This window comes from Canis lupus, chromosome 33, assembly GCF_003254725.2.
Source record: "Canis lupus dingo isolate Sandy chromosome 33, ASM325472v2, whole genome shotgun sequence".
In the NCBI taxonomy this organism is placed as follows: domain Eukaryota; kingdom Metazoa; phylum Chordata; class Mammalia; order Carnivora; family Canidae; genus Canis; species Canis lupus.
This window is the reverse complement of record NC_064275.1, coordinates 24,084,598-24,098,631: the sequence shown is the minus strand read 5'-3', so window position 1 is coordinate 24,098,631 and position 14,034 is coordinate 24,084,598. Positions and strand designations below refer to the sequence as shown.

Genomic DNA, 14,034 nt, shown 5'->3' with positions numbered 1-14,034 from the left:
GTACACGACATACACATCCCACATACAGAGATGCACTCCTCACACAGAGACACAGCCTACTCACAGACACACATTCAGATACCCACATTCCCAGCTAAGCAAAAAGCCCCCTTTACCCCAGATGCACATCTCTAGGTAGATGCCCTCATGCTCATCCACAGGGGTATATGTTCTCACGTGCTTCCAGGGCCTCCTGTCCCAGGCCACACCCAGCCTGGACTCAGAAGCTACCCCATACACTTGAAGGATTCCTTGGCAGCACATGAGGGATTCTTTGGCAGCTCTGTGGCCACCACACATGCTCAATACCAGCCCTATCTGTGAATTCCTCTTCCTTTTTTTTTTTTTTTTTTTTTTTTAATTCCTCTTCCTAACTGACATTATGGACCTCATGGATAAAGAAATACTGGACTGGGTATTTGGTCATTTAAGACTTCACTTGTGTGACTGCGTTTAGCGAGTTCTCTCTGGGTTCCAAGTGTTTGAGATCGCACCTGGCGGAGAAAGCACAGCCCTTCTCATCTGTCCTCTGTCTCAATCTGCCAACACTACAGAGCCCTTGGGGCAGAGGGTGGTTCCTCAAATACAGAGAAATATGTTATAGTGCTGAGCCAGGAGCAGAAAGTAACTTGAAGAAAATGATTCTTCCGAAGCTGAGTGAGGAGCACGTGCCACATCTGCCACGGCCGCCAAGGCCCAGGAGACCCAGGACCCTCTTTCCAAGGGGCCTCTTGGGACCTTGTAATCATTCATAGTGGCCCCTTGGTGACACCCTGCCTCAGGCACCAATGGCACCTGTTATTACTTTGGTTCCCTAGTACCTGGGCCCCACACCCCCCTCGACACCTCTCCACCTGCTCCGGCAGTAACTTCTCTAACAGGCTGTCATCTGAGACCCGTTGAGGAAGTAGCTTCCTCTAGGGCATTCCCACTCCTGACCAGGGAAGCTTGATCATGACTCACACACACACGCTTGCTTTTGCCAGACACTCTGGCAGTGTCTTCTGTGAAAATCAGGGTTTCACTATCTACTTTTTGATGATTATTGGAGTCCTATGTGGTGCAGTCTTCCGAGGGAGATTCCTTCCCACTAGGCAAACAGCTGCCTCTCGGTGAGAGATCTGATATCTCATGGAAACTGTTTCTGAACCAGTGAACTGCCCTCCAACTCAGCTGGTATTCCTTATATCAAAATTAGTTGAAAAGAAAATATAATCAGAATTTGGATAAGACCAAAACCAGACTCTCACTTTACCTAGTGATTCATTCATGATTTCTCCGGTGAACATGTAACAGACCCAGGTAGAGAGAACCTGTCATGGCCACGTCATATACACACGCTGGACTCTTGGTGGCAGACCCCTGGTGGCCAAGGCCACGAGTGGAGCCAGACTTACCTCCCTTACTCTGGTGTCATGTCCCCTAGCTCCATAGGTGCTGTGTGTGAGCGAGTGCCTGACGTAGCCCATCCACTGAATAGTCTCTAAATTTGCACTAAGCCCAAACATTTTTAGTTTTGTATCACACGTATTCCTGCCTTCCTACAACCCTACAGTTACACAGAAGGAAGGGGTGTTACATCAAGTGTAGATAGAGCTGGGGAATGCAGGCATACAGAGGTACTGTGCCTTTTGTCACTGGTTGGCTGAACAGAAGCCGAGCGAGTTACGTTGATCCATGATCCAAGTTCATGACCCCCTAGGCGAGCCTTCCAGGCAATCCAGGCTATTTCTGTGGCTGGTGGAGGCCTGTGGATTCCACAATAGAGCTGGCCTGGGGAGGCCTGGCTAGCTCTCCTCTCAGCTTTAGGCCTGGATTCTGGCTCTACTGAATATGAAGTGTGTGCACGCAGCACTGCCTTTTGGGAGCTGCCTGGCCCATGTGTCACAGGCTCCTGGTGTCCCCAGGTGCCATAGGGCACCAGGTCTTCAGGCTCACTCTCTCCTCAGGCCATGATGGCGTTGGAGTCCGTGAGAATTGCTTCTGTCTGTCTAGCACTTAGAACATTTGAAATCAAGAAAGTCCTGCCCTGCTAAGAATGACACCTGGCCAACCTTATATCATTTCTCTCCATTAGTTAATTGAACCTTCACAAGGTGAAGGGCAATTTCCTCAGGGTGAATGCATAGTGACTAGAAAACATCTGAGACCTGTTGCTAGGAATTGGGACAAGAATGAAGAGGTACTAAGGAAGGGCTGACATAGTTTGTTTTATACATACCTGTCATTATACGCACCATGGAAAGATTTACAACCTTAGAGTAGAATGCATGTGACCCATGACAGTCATGGAAGGGGAGTCCCTTCTACCAGGAAGACTGGACCGACTTTTCTTCCAGAAGCCTTTACACCACCTGGGGAGCCACCTTGAAAGTAACATGGGAATGCTGGTTATCTCCCAAGGCAGCAGTACGAGGCAGCCTAGGGAAAGAATTTTTTAAAAAACATTTTCCCCCCATTGGAACTATTTAGGAGAGCAGCCATATCAACTTAGAATTTGATAAGACCTTGAAATCGACACCTTCCTCCTGCAGCTGGGACCTGGGCATTTTGAATAGTCCCAAATGGCTTTGGTCTAGGACTATCTTGCCAAAGAGGGGGGTAATGCCTGAGCTAACTGTACCCTCATCCTGTGCTTGTGGGATGTCAGCTGGATCATGAGGACAGCCTGTGCTCAGTAAGCCAAGGACCTGTGCACATACCTGCGATGGGGTCCCCTATCTTCTGCCTGCAGGTGATCAATTTGGGGCCTTTGCTTGTGACTTCTCACTGATATGCTTGGTTAGAGGTACCGGTATAGATGTTAAGCACAAGAGCAGACCAGGGAAATCAAGCAGCAAAACGTGGTCCTGTGACTCCCAGAGTGAACTCTGAGAGTCACCTGCATTGCTCTTGCCAAGCAGCTTGTTAGAGATATGCATCCTGTTACAAGTCCATTAAGGTATGAGAACAGCGTATGGTGGCTGGCCCGAACCAAGATGTTAAGCAGAGAATGTCTGCAGGGCAGTGTCAGGGAGGAGGCTGCAGAGTGCCCTCAAGCACCCAAGGCTGCTTGGGTAACACAGGCCTATGCCCCGGCCGCCCTTCTGAGCAAGGTATTGGGTTTGAAAGGCCCTCCATGGCCTCTGCCCACACACTTTCACTTGTATGTCTTGAGGAGTGAGTGCCTTCTCAAGTCTTCAAGCCTTTGTTGCTGTAGCTCTGAGGCCAGGCCAGGGCAGGGTCAGAGTATATCGAGAGCAAGATGAACCAAAGATGGGCCAAGCTGAGTGGGAGACAGACCTACAAAATGTTCCTGAAAGATCTCTTCATCCCCTTTCTAGAACGTTGATAATGGTGACTCTCGCTTGGACTCCAGTGAATTACTGAAATTTGTGGAGCAGAATGAGACTGCCATCAACATCACTACCTATGCAGACCAGGAGAATAATAAGCTGCTTAGGTGAGTGGAGCTGAGGGATCAAGGAGTGGTCCACAAGGTGAAGGCTGGGTGGATAGGAAAGGGGATTTGAATCCCTTCCTATCTGCAAGGAGCTACAGTGCAAATAGGAATTCTGTCCTGGTCTATTTTGTGAACATTATGAACTAATATATTGAGCACTCCTGGTATCTGATCAAATAGTTGTTGCTTTTGGCCAGAACTTGCAAGGAATATGATGTAATCTTAAAGTAAATTATCAAGGTCACATCAGAGCAAAAGTGTTGCTGAGTATCGTGGGGAAGGTTTTAATGGTTAATTTTCTGAAGGAATTACATTACTGTATTATTTAACTGCGAATCAAAAATAGCTTTAGTTCTGATTTTTAAGATAATTGGTGCTGTTTCACATAGAGAATCCTAATTGTCACAAATGAGAGCGTGTCCCTATCCTTTTCTGATATCATTCCAGAGTAAATATTAATAAAAACTAATCCCTGAGAAATTTCCGATGTGGTTCCAGTACATCAGCAAGATTTAAAAATAGGAACAGCACCTCTTTTGTTCTGAAGAAGTAGAAAGCATGAAGCCCAGATTCTAGAATGACTTTTTTCTTAGTAATAGTTCATGACCTTACAGTATAATATCTGAAAATCCTTCATATTTTGATAACTTGAAATTAGATAATATTTTAGAAGTTCAGCAATTGATCTTCCTAACATCCCAGTGAAGGAGGGCTCCCTGTCCTCATTTTACAGATGAGAGATCAGGCTCAGAGAAGTTGAAGAGCTAGCTCAAGGCCATTTGGATAGGAGGTGATTGGATCAGAGCTCAAATCCAGGTCAAGAGGAGCATGAGGGAACTGTGGCTCCATAAACTTTTCTGAACATACGTTTCTCTTTCTAGAATAATGATAGTGACAATGCCTGCTTGAACGCCATATTCTTTACATCACATATTCCATTCCTATCACCTATTCATCTCCATTCTGATTTTTTCAAGACTTTATTTGACAGAGAGAATGAAAGAGAGCGGAGGGAGGGGCAGAGGGAGAAGGAGAAGCAGACTCCCCACTGAGCAGGGAGATGGATGCAAGGCTGGATCCCAGGACCTCGGGATCATGACCTGAGCTGAAGGCAGATGCTTAACCAACTGAGCCACCCAGGCACCCCAATCTCCCTTCTGTTTTGATTTTCCTAGTTTGGTTGACCCCAATACATTGGGGAAAGGCAATTGCTCATGGAAGGTGTGTGGGCAGTGAGAACGTCTATTAAAGTGGACAGAACCACTCAGGAAACTTTAGTCTTCTTGGGAGGAATATTTGAACAACACAAGTGATCTGACATCAAGCATAACAAAGTAAAGGTTGGATGCTCATAGGAGTCAAGATGGATGATGCTTGTGGGAAGGCAGTAAAGAAAGTTCCTCAGTTAACAATCAACCCCTTGGCCTCCTATGGGGGCCCCATGTGTATGTGAACATGATGCTTAGTTCCTTTCCATTGGCGTGAAGCTGAGTTCTTACTGACACATTTCTCCTATGTTTTATTCCAGAGGACTCTGTGTTGATGCTCTCATTGAACTGTCTGATGAAAATGCCGACTGGAAACTCAGCTTCCAAGAGTTTCTGAAGTGTCTCAACCCGACCTTCAATCCTCCAGAGAAGAGTATGCTTAACCTAAGAAATACGGAGTTGTAGGGAATGGGGGCATTTGGGGAGGGCCAAGATAGAGAGTCTTGATGGAATTTTCCAGAGCTTGATAAGAAAACTTCCTTCCACAATTCTAGACTGGGCCCTAGTCCATCGTTTACATGCTGAGGTTAGGGTTCAAAAATCTTTGGATTGATGGCGTCATTCACTCAGATATGTTGCATCTGAAGGATAAGCAGAAGCAAAGTGCACAGACGGTAGCCAAGATGTCCTGTTCCACCCTCACTCTAAACTGTTGCCTCTTATTTCCGATGCCAACAGAATGTGCCTTGGAGGATGAGACATATGCAGATGGAGCAGAGACCGAGGTGGACTGTAACCGTTGCGTCTGTGCCTGTGGAAACTGGGTCTGCACAGCCATGACCTGTGATGGTGAGCTGTCCCTAGGGCAGAAAGAAGGAATGGCAAGAAGAGAGCAAACTCAACATAGGAAAAGTCAGAGTGGGGATGATGGAGAAGAGCATAGTGGCCAGAAGCAAGGAAGCTGGGGAGCAAGTAACAGCCTCCAGCCTGTAGCGTCAGAGTGCCCAGTGGGCAGCATCAAGGGCACAGCACTTCTGCCAAATCCATTAAGTTCAAAAATCACTCCAGAGACTTCGTATAAGAGGGGTTTAAAATGCAGGGCAAGATCAAATGTTGATGAGATTGGAAGAATAATAATAACAATGAAAGCAAATGCTTAGTGAGAACTGTGTGCCAGGCACTCTTCTCAGCACTTCACATATTAACGCATGACCTTATGACAGCTTCTTAATCCTTAGGACAGCTGAGGAAATCATCTATGTAAAAGACTCAGGTGGTTGGAAGACAGAAGGACTCCCACCCTGCTGTCCATACTCAGCAGAAAAAGACAAATGTTTCTAGGCCCTCTTTGAATTAACAGACTTGGGTTATCCCTAAGAAAAAAAAATTGAGACATGATTAGGGTGGGTTGGAGAGAGAGAGAAATCAGAGACAGTTTGGGTGGACCAGTGCAGAAACCACATGGCATGTTGGAATGATCCCAAAGATCAGAAGAAACTCCTGAATCAGAGCCAGGTCACAGGAAAAAAAACAAGCACCATTCAGATTAGACAAAAGATGAAGATTAGATAAAAGAGAAAGGTGAAGCCAGGTTGAGAATGGAGAGGCACATGGGGTTTGAGAAGAAATGTCAGTTGTTAGGAACCAACCCCAAAATTTATACCAGATGGGTGAGTTTAAAATTATATCTTTAAAAAACTGAGATAAGAAAGAACAGGCTCATCTTAGGATCATGTTTAGGAAGGTCAAGTTAGACGGTAACTGGGAGACAGAGGTCAGAAGAGGTCCTTCTAGATGAGAAGCCTAGGCAGCAGCAACAGTACAAATGCAACTCAGTCCTACCAGGGCATCCCTAGTCTCTCACTCCCCAGGACCAAGTCTCTTCTCAGTGTGGGAAGGCAGGAAGCCAAGACAATTCCAGAGACAAATAGAAGAGCAGGAAGAGGCAGTTTAGATACTAGAAATCCTAGAAGTTGCTAGAAATCAAAACTAAATTAGGGTAGCTAGGCTAAGCACACAGTAGCTATTGAAGCCAAATGAGAACATATCAAAATACTACCCAACCTGCCTCAATCAGGAAGCATCCTATACTTATCTTCCCAAAAGCCCCTGCAGTAGCTCTCCACACCTAACTGTTCCTGGTCTGCCTTTGTACAGGTAACCATCCATTCCTAAGACACAGGCAATTGTTAAGTAGCTGGTTTACAGAATAAGCATGATCATCTGGGTTATAAGCTCCAACACATGCATCAGACAAAAGCCAAACGATGGCCTCCATGGGACAATGCCCATTTTCACAGCCCTTCCTCTCTGCATGGCCCCGGTTCAGGGCCCTGTGTGGGTATAAAGAACACTGGAGATGGTGGGGCCCCAGGGTGAGCATGTCTTGGTGTGTGGGCCATGATCTGAGAGGACACTGTAGGGGCAGCATTCCAAAGTCAGTACCTGAAAGGTAGTCTGGTCTTAGATCATAAATTACAAGGGGACAAAGAAAAAGGGGCATCAAGGGCAGCCCGGGTGGTTCAGCAGTTTAGCGCCGCCTTCAGCCCAGGGCCTGATCCTGGAGACTAGGGATCGAGTCCCACATCGGGCTCCCTGCATGGAGCCTGCTTCTCCCTCTGCCTATGTCTGTGCCTCTCTCTCTCTCTCTCTCTGTGTGTCTCATGAATAAATAAAATCTTAAAAATTAAAAAAAAATTAAAAGGGGGGCATCAAGATGTGAAGCCAAGTAGAGTCAGAGCTAGGAAACTGCCTTGAGGGGCAGGTTAATGCCAAACTCAAGAAGGCATGGCAGAGTGATGTTTCCTAACAGCAAACACTATGCTTGGTAAACATACAGATTCCATCCTAAACCTACTGAATCAGAATCCACAAAAGAGCAGCTGAGGAACCTACATTTTTAAGATAATTCTGTTTTGTTTGTTTTGTTTGGTTTTGTTTTGTTTTGTTTGGTTTTGTTTTGTTTTAGTCACCCTGTAAGGTTGGGCAACATTGCTAGATGCAGTGGTTATCCACTCTGGCTGCACATTAGAATCACTTAGAATCCTTATAAAATCCTGGTGCCCAACAACAATTAAATCAGAATCTAAAAGTGGAATTTAAATAACTGTATCTTGAAAAGTTTTGTAGATACTTCGGCTGTGTGAATGGTTGAGCCTCGCTAGCCTAGAAGATCTGAGTCAAGACCCAGATACCCCCACAGCTTTTATTGCAGGGCCAGTGCCTGGCATGGATGTGCCAGAGGAGTGAAAGGAGACATAGGAGTGGCCAGAGGATAGTGAAGGAGATTGCTTTGTTCACAGGGTGTGAACAAAGGTGTCAGTTGCCCTGGGACCCTTCATATTCAGAGAAATGCAGGCAGTTCACCATTCCTTCCATTGGTTAAATGAGAGATGAAATTGAGAGCCTAAAATGTGGTTATTGGTGGAATCCTTTTTTTATTTTATTAGATTTTACTTATTTGAGAGAGAGAGAGCATGAGCAGGGAGGAGGAGTAGAGGGAGAAGCAGACTCCCCACTGAGCAGGGACCCCCCCCCCCCCGATTCGGGGCTCGATCTCAGGACCCTGAGATCATGACCTAAGTGGAAAGCAGACACTTAACTGACTGAGCCACCCAGGCGCCTGCTATTGGGGGAATCTTGAACTGGCTTCCCTCAGTGACCACTGCTCTGAAATTTGATTCTTACAGGAAAGAATCAGAAGGGGACCCAGACCCAGACAGAGGAGGAAATGACCAGATATGTCCAGGAGCTCCAAAAGCACCAGGTGAGTTGCAGCCCCCATACTGGCTCAGGTTCTGATCCTGCCACTCAGCCCTTCCACTCTTCGGATGTTGCCTAGTGCTCCAGGAGACCAAGGGGTTACTCTGGTCCATACAGTAAGTCCTGAATGATGAACCCAAAGTATCAAATCATGATACAGACGGGTCCCTGATGGAGTCCTTGCAGGGTCCAGCAGGTCCTAGCAGATGTAGGCCACAACTTGGTTAATGGCTTTATAAGTAAGAATTAGGCAGGTGGTGATCTGCAAATAGGTTGGCAGTGGCTTGCAAGTGAGCAGGGGCTGAAGCATTGTTACTCTTCCCTGTCACAACCAATGCCCAGACCCGAACCGAAGACTCCAAGCTCGGAGCCATGAGCAGGAAGTTAGTGAAAGTGGACCACTGCAGAAAAGATTTCAGCTAAATGCCAAGCTGGTTATGGTTAGAAAACAGCCTGAGATTGACAAACCTGGAGAACTTAGAGACTCTGTGTCCTGGAGACTTGAGAAGACAATAAATAGGAATCCTATTCAGGTTCTGTGCCATTAAGTCAAAGGCCTTCTTGGGGAGAAGGCTCTCAGCAGAATAGCAGTTCACGGCCGTACTTGGGGAAGGGCCTGGAGAGGGAACTTGGATGTGCAGGCTCTGAGGCCTGTCTTCCCGCTGGCTTACCATGTAGTGAACAAAGGACCTTGTGCCTCAGGTCACCTGTCTGTAGACTGGGTCTGGTATACAAGCCTTCTCTCTGCCTTAAGTTCTGAGGGAATGTAACAGTCACAAGAACTGCTAAACTACTGACATGAAGTATTGGACTTGAAAATAATTATTCATATTAATTGCTCAAAAATAATTGCTCATATTCATTGACAGTTTTTAATATGCATTTTGGCATTATTGTCACTGATAACATAGAAACCTCATGTCAGTTTCTTAAGCCAAAGCAGAAGCTCCTAGCCTTCTGTTTTTCCGTATTTCATCAGCTCTGAGTCTCCAGAAGAGTCTGATCACATAAAAGAAAAAAAGAACCTAAAAGAAATTCCTTCCCTCTGGGGTGGGGGAAATGATCAGAGTAGACAGTGTGGGGGGGGGGTAAATTATAATAGCTTACATTTTTCTGGGTCTCTGTTTTATGTGAGTTCCCTGAGAAAGCAGACACTAAGGCAAGGACTCGAGTACAAATAGTTGATTTAGCAATCCTAGGAGACACCAGAAGGGGAGTTGGGAAGCAAGCCCAGGAAGGGAAGGAAGCAATAAAGATTGTATATCCAGGCATGTAACCACTGTGGGCGTGTGGAGCTTGTCCTGTTGTGGAGCTTGGGGACAGAGTTCCCATGCCTGAGGGGGAAGCGAGCGGGGGTGTTCCTCCACAGACTCCCATCTGCCAATGGCAAGGGCTGCCACCAGCAACATGAATTCCCTGGCATTTCTGGCCTGCCAGCATGTGTGGGCAGAGCAGGCTCCAGCAGCCAGAGAAAGCCTCAGGCAAAGAGTTGCAGGTGCTGGCAGTAAGAAGCCATGCCAGTTAGAAATGTTAAAGGCAAGGGGCTACGGACGGGAGACCAACAGTGTCTGCTGGATGCCCGGCACTGTTGTTTTTTATTTCCTAATTAATTTTTTTATTGAGATAGAATTTATATACCATAAAATTCACCCTTTTAAAATATACAATCCAGTGGTTTTTAGTATATTCACTAGATTATCAATCATCACTATTGCTTAATTCCAGAACATTTTCATTATCCCACAAAGAATCCCCAGGCCCATTGGAAATGACTCCACATTCTCTCTTCGCCCAGCCCTTGGCAACCACTCATCTACTTTCTAACTCTACAGGCTTGCCTGTTCTGCACGTACACAAATAGAATCATATACTATTCTATAGTATAGTAAATACTATTCTATCATATACTAGAATCATATACCATCATAACAGAAATCATATGGCATTTTCTGTTGGACTTCCCTCATCTAGCAAAACTAGGGGCGCCTAGGTGGCTCAGTGGTTGAGCGTCTGCCTTCGGCTCAGGTTGTGATCCCGGGGTCCTGGGATCGAGTCCCGCATCAGGCTCCCCGCAGGGAACCTGCTTCTCCCTCTGCCCATGTCTCTGCCTCTCTCTCTCTCTCTCTGTCTCTCATGATAGATAAAATCTTTAAAAATAAATAAATTAAAATAAAATAAACTGGGGATAATCCTGTCGACCTGTTGTTCCATAGGCATTCAGATAGGGTCAGCCCTTAATTCAGTGACAGCCCTGGTGTGACCATGTCAAAAATAAGACATGATCTTTGTCCTCAGGTTGTTCTCATCCACAGAAGAGACAGACAAGTAAACAGAACTAATATTAGCAGGGGCATGTACCTGTCAATACTGTATAAAATCTTAAGGACTAGATAGATGCCAGTGATTTCTTTTTTAATAATTCACAATGCTTCTTTTCTCCTGCTTCTCAAAGGAAACAGCTGAAAAGACCAAGAAAATGAGCACCAAAGAGATCTAAAGAGGAGGCATCTGGGAAGGTGTCCAGAGTCTGGCACCTTCTCTTCCACTTCAGCGCTGAGTCCAATATATGCAAGTGTCTGCTACAATCGCCAAATCACCAGTATTTGTTTGTATAGCAATGAGTTTTTATTTTGTCTATTTGTTTTGCAATAAAGGAAATGGGGGCGGCCAGCTAGGAGGGGAAGGGCCATAGCCTTCATTTCTAGGAGTGCTTTGAGAGCAACTGTAAATGGTGCTCAGGGGCTGGAGACAAGTAAGGATACTGCATCAGGGTTGGGAGAGGAGCGGACCCAGATCTGAACCACAGTCTGCCACAGCTATAAACATGCTGCGGGTAGTGCAGGCAATGCCAGAGAGAACTCTGCAGGCTGCCCCAGAGGTGGGGTTTGGGAAGCTCAGGGGAGAGGAACGCATTCTGCGTCCAGCCCTTCCTGTTGCCATCAGCATAATAGACCTCCAGCATCTGTGCTTCTCATGGCCCCAACCACTGCTTCTAGATATATCCTTCTAGTTATCTGGTGTCCCTTAGACTTGGAGTTTCTGGGAGGGTGCACACAAATGATGCAGATACTTGTATACTTTGAGTCCCTTAGAGACCTAACCAAATTTTTGAAATACTTTTTACCAAAGGTGCTATTTTTCTGTAAAATTGTTTTTTGGCAAGTTGACTTCATTCTTCAATTATTATCATTATATTATTGTTGTTTTTTTTAGTATTTTATTTTCTTGACTAGAAATTAAGCTTTTGTAATTATTTTTCAGTAGTCCTACCATTTCAGAGATGGGAGAGTCTGGGGTTCTTTCTGGTGCAGGGACCGCTATAACCCAGACTCCTCCCACCTTCCAACAGATTAGATGCAGCCCAGAGTTTTGTCCCCCTGGCTTCCAGTGTATCAGCAGTCTACCAGCGGGTGCCTCAGACAGAAGCCAGGGGAATACAAAGCGTCTCCGTCTCTGTACAAACCTTTTAAGGTCCAAAAAGCTAATTTGTTTCCATTTATTCTAATAAGTTCATGCAAATCAGTATTCCAAAGGATGGAGACAAGTGCAGCCAAGCAGGGCTCGGATATGTGTGCCTATTAATATGCCCTTTGATCCACCACTAACTAGGAGAGTGACTTTGGCCCTGTCTCTTCCTGTTTCTGGGCCTCTGTTTTCCTCATTGAGCAAGTAGGAATGCATTAACCTATCACTTTGATAAATTATAAATTCTGTGGTTCTGATCATTGGTCCAGAAGAGTACAGGTTCCTATGATTTTCCTTCTTCTTAGGATAAATGAAACCTCACTGTTACAACAAAAGGGTCAGATGGCCAAAACCAAGATGACCAAATCTGACCTCAGTCTGGATGGCTGCCTGGGCTGTGCTGCGATGTACAGCCCTCTCGGGTAAAGTCTGTCCAGGAAGAGAATGGGAAAGAGAACCACTCCCAACTTTGCCTTCACTTCTGTGCTCCATCTTTAACTTTCTTGGAAACAGAAATAGCTTTACCCTTTCAAGATGAGGATAAAAGATGGTTTCACATTTTAAGAGGAGGGAAAAAATGGAAATTGAGTGTTCAAACTGTGACTGGGGAGAAGTCCATCATTCCTGTCTTTTGGGACTCTGAGTATTAACCCCACTATTTACCATGTTTAAGATGCATTTGGAACAACTAAGATTAAAAACTGGACACAAGATCTCATTTTCAGGAGGCAGATTACAGACCATGAGGGGGAAATTACATAGATTGCACTGCACAGGCAACTCTGAGAAAGTTGTGCTCAATGTGGAATTCCTTCTAAACAAGTTTCCTTGTTCTCCTTCGAAAGGAGAATGTTCCATTTTGTTTAGAATTCTGAGCTTTTGTATACATTCCCTAAAAGCTCTCTTCAAGCCCCACTTGTGCATTCTGAAATGTACCTCCCTGTCCGGTTGCCTTGGAGAACTCCCAGCAGCACACCTTGACTGAGTTTTGCCGGCCCTTGGACCCTGAGAGAGAGAGGGTGGGAATACCAGTTTGTTTAAAGCAAGAAGCCAAAGTGTCTCCTCACCAGTTACATTTAGGACAGTGGTTGCCATCTAAGACCGCCCTACCCTGCAATATGGATTTCCCTAGAGCGATCTGCATTCTCCTGTAAGCAGGGACGCTTTTGTCTGCACCACAGAATCACACAATCTGATGACCATTCATGGAAAGCTGCTAAATAGCCTAGTTTGGGGAGTCTTGCATAGAGCTTTGCATGGAGCAAATACGATTAAATCAGGTTCAGTTCCTCCAGCTCTCTACAAGCACAGGGCTTAGACTGCAAGCTTCCTTGGGCTTTCTCAGTGTGTATATGATTTTACTAACGTATTGCGGCGCCTGTTAGGATTCAGTGTTCATGGAAACAAACCTCACATGCCATGACTCTGGACTCCATCATTGTTTTTGGAAAGCAGGGCTCCTCCACCTGCTAGTAAGCCCATGTGGACAAATCTGAATGTCTTTCCTTTACACTTGTCTTTAAATAATCAAATTTCAAGAAGCAATTTGAACATGTTTCTGTTGCCTATGTGTTTGTGAAATGTATTTGTATTAGTAGGCTTCCATATTGCATTTAACTTGTTTTTGTAACTCCTGATTCTTTTCTTTCTCCCCCCCTCCCCTTTTTTTGGATACTATTGATAAATAAAGAAATTAAAATAGTCATTGTATTGTTTTCCTTCCGCCCCCCCCCCCCATTAAGACCAAATAAAGTTGTTGTGAGAATATTAACCATTTACCTTATAAGAGTGGATTTGGCCTTCATTCAGTAGCCGTAAGAGTGGCCTGAGGAGTTTCTCCTGATAAAATCTGGGAATTTAATCTGCAGCTGGGAGGGCAGGCTTACTCAGGGACTAATAGAACAAGTTTATTTAGAAGAATCCTTAATGGTGGGGCCGGAGTAGGAAGTGATGAGAAGTCAGGAAGCATTCCTGTATTGGGAAGAGGTTAAACTAAATGGCCCCGAAAGCCCCCAAGGTCTTAAGAGTGAAATGACACCAGGTGAGGCAGGCTGCAGGTAAAACTGAGAAGCCAAGTGGCCCAGGGAGCCAGGCTCTGACTGGGCAGCCTTGATGGCTCTCACCTGATGCATAACCTGTAAGGGTAAACACATCCAA

General features: G+C 45.5%; 1 protein-coding gene across 1 annotated transcript in view; it reads left to right on the top strand.

Moving 5' to 3' along the window:
• Positions 1 to 13,582, top strand: part of FSTL1 (follistatin like 1) — a 52,675-nt gene extending 39,093 nt beyond the window's left edge. Inside the window, exons 7-11 of the mRNA XM_025476132.3 lie at positions 3,324 to 3,442; positions 4,971 to 5,083; positions 5,389 to 5,499; positions 8,340 to 8,416; positions 10,865 to 13,582. Coding sequence (XP_025331917.1) covers positions 3,324 to 3,442; positions 4,971 to 5,083; positions 5,389 to 5,499; positions 8,340 to 8,416; positions 10,865 to 10,909 — 465 coding nt within the window. The 3' untranslated portion in view covers positions 10,910 to 13,582. The remainder of the gene's footprint in view (positions 1 to 3,323; positions 3,443 to 4,970; positions 5,084 to 5,388; positions 5,500 to 8,339; positions 8,417 to 10,864) is intronic.
• Positions 13,583 to 14,034: the final 452 nt, after the last annotated feature.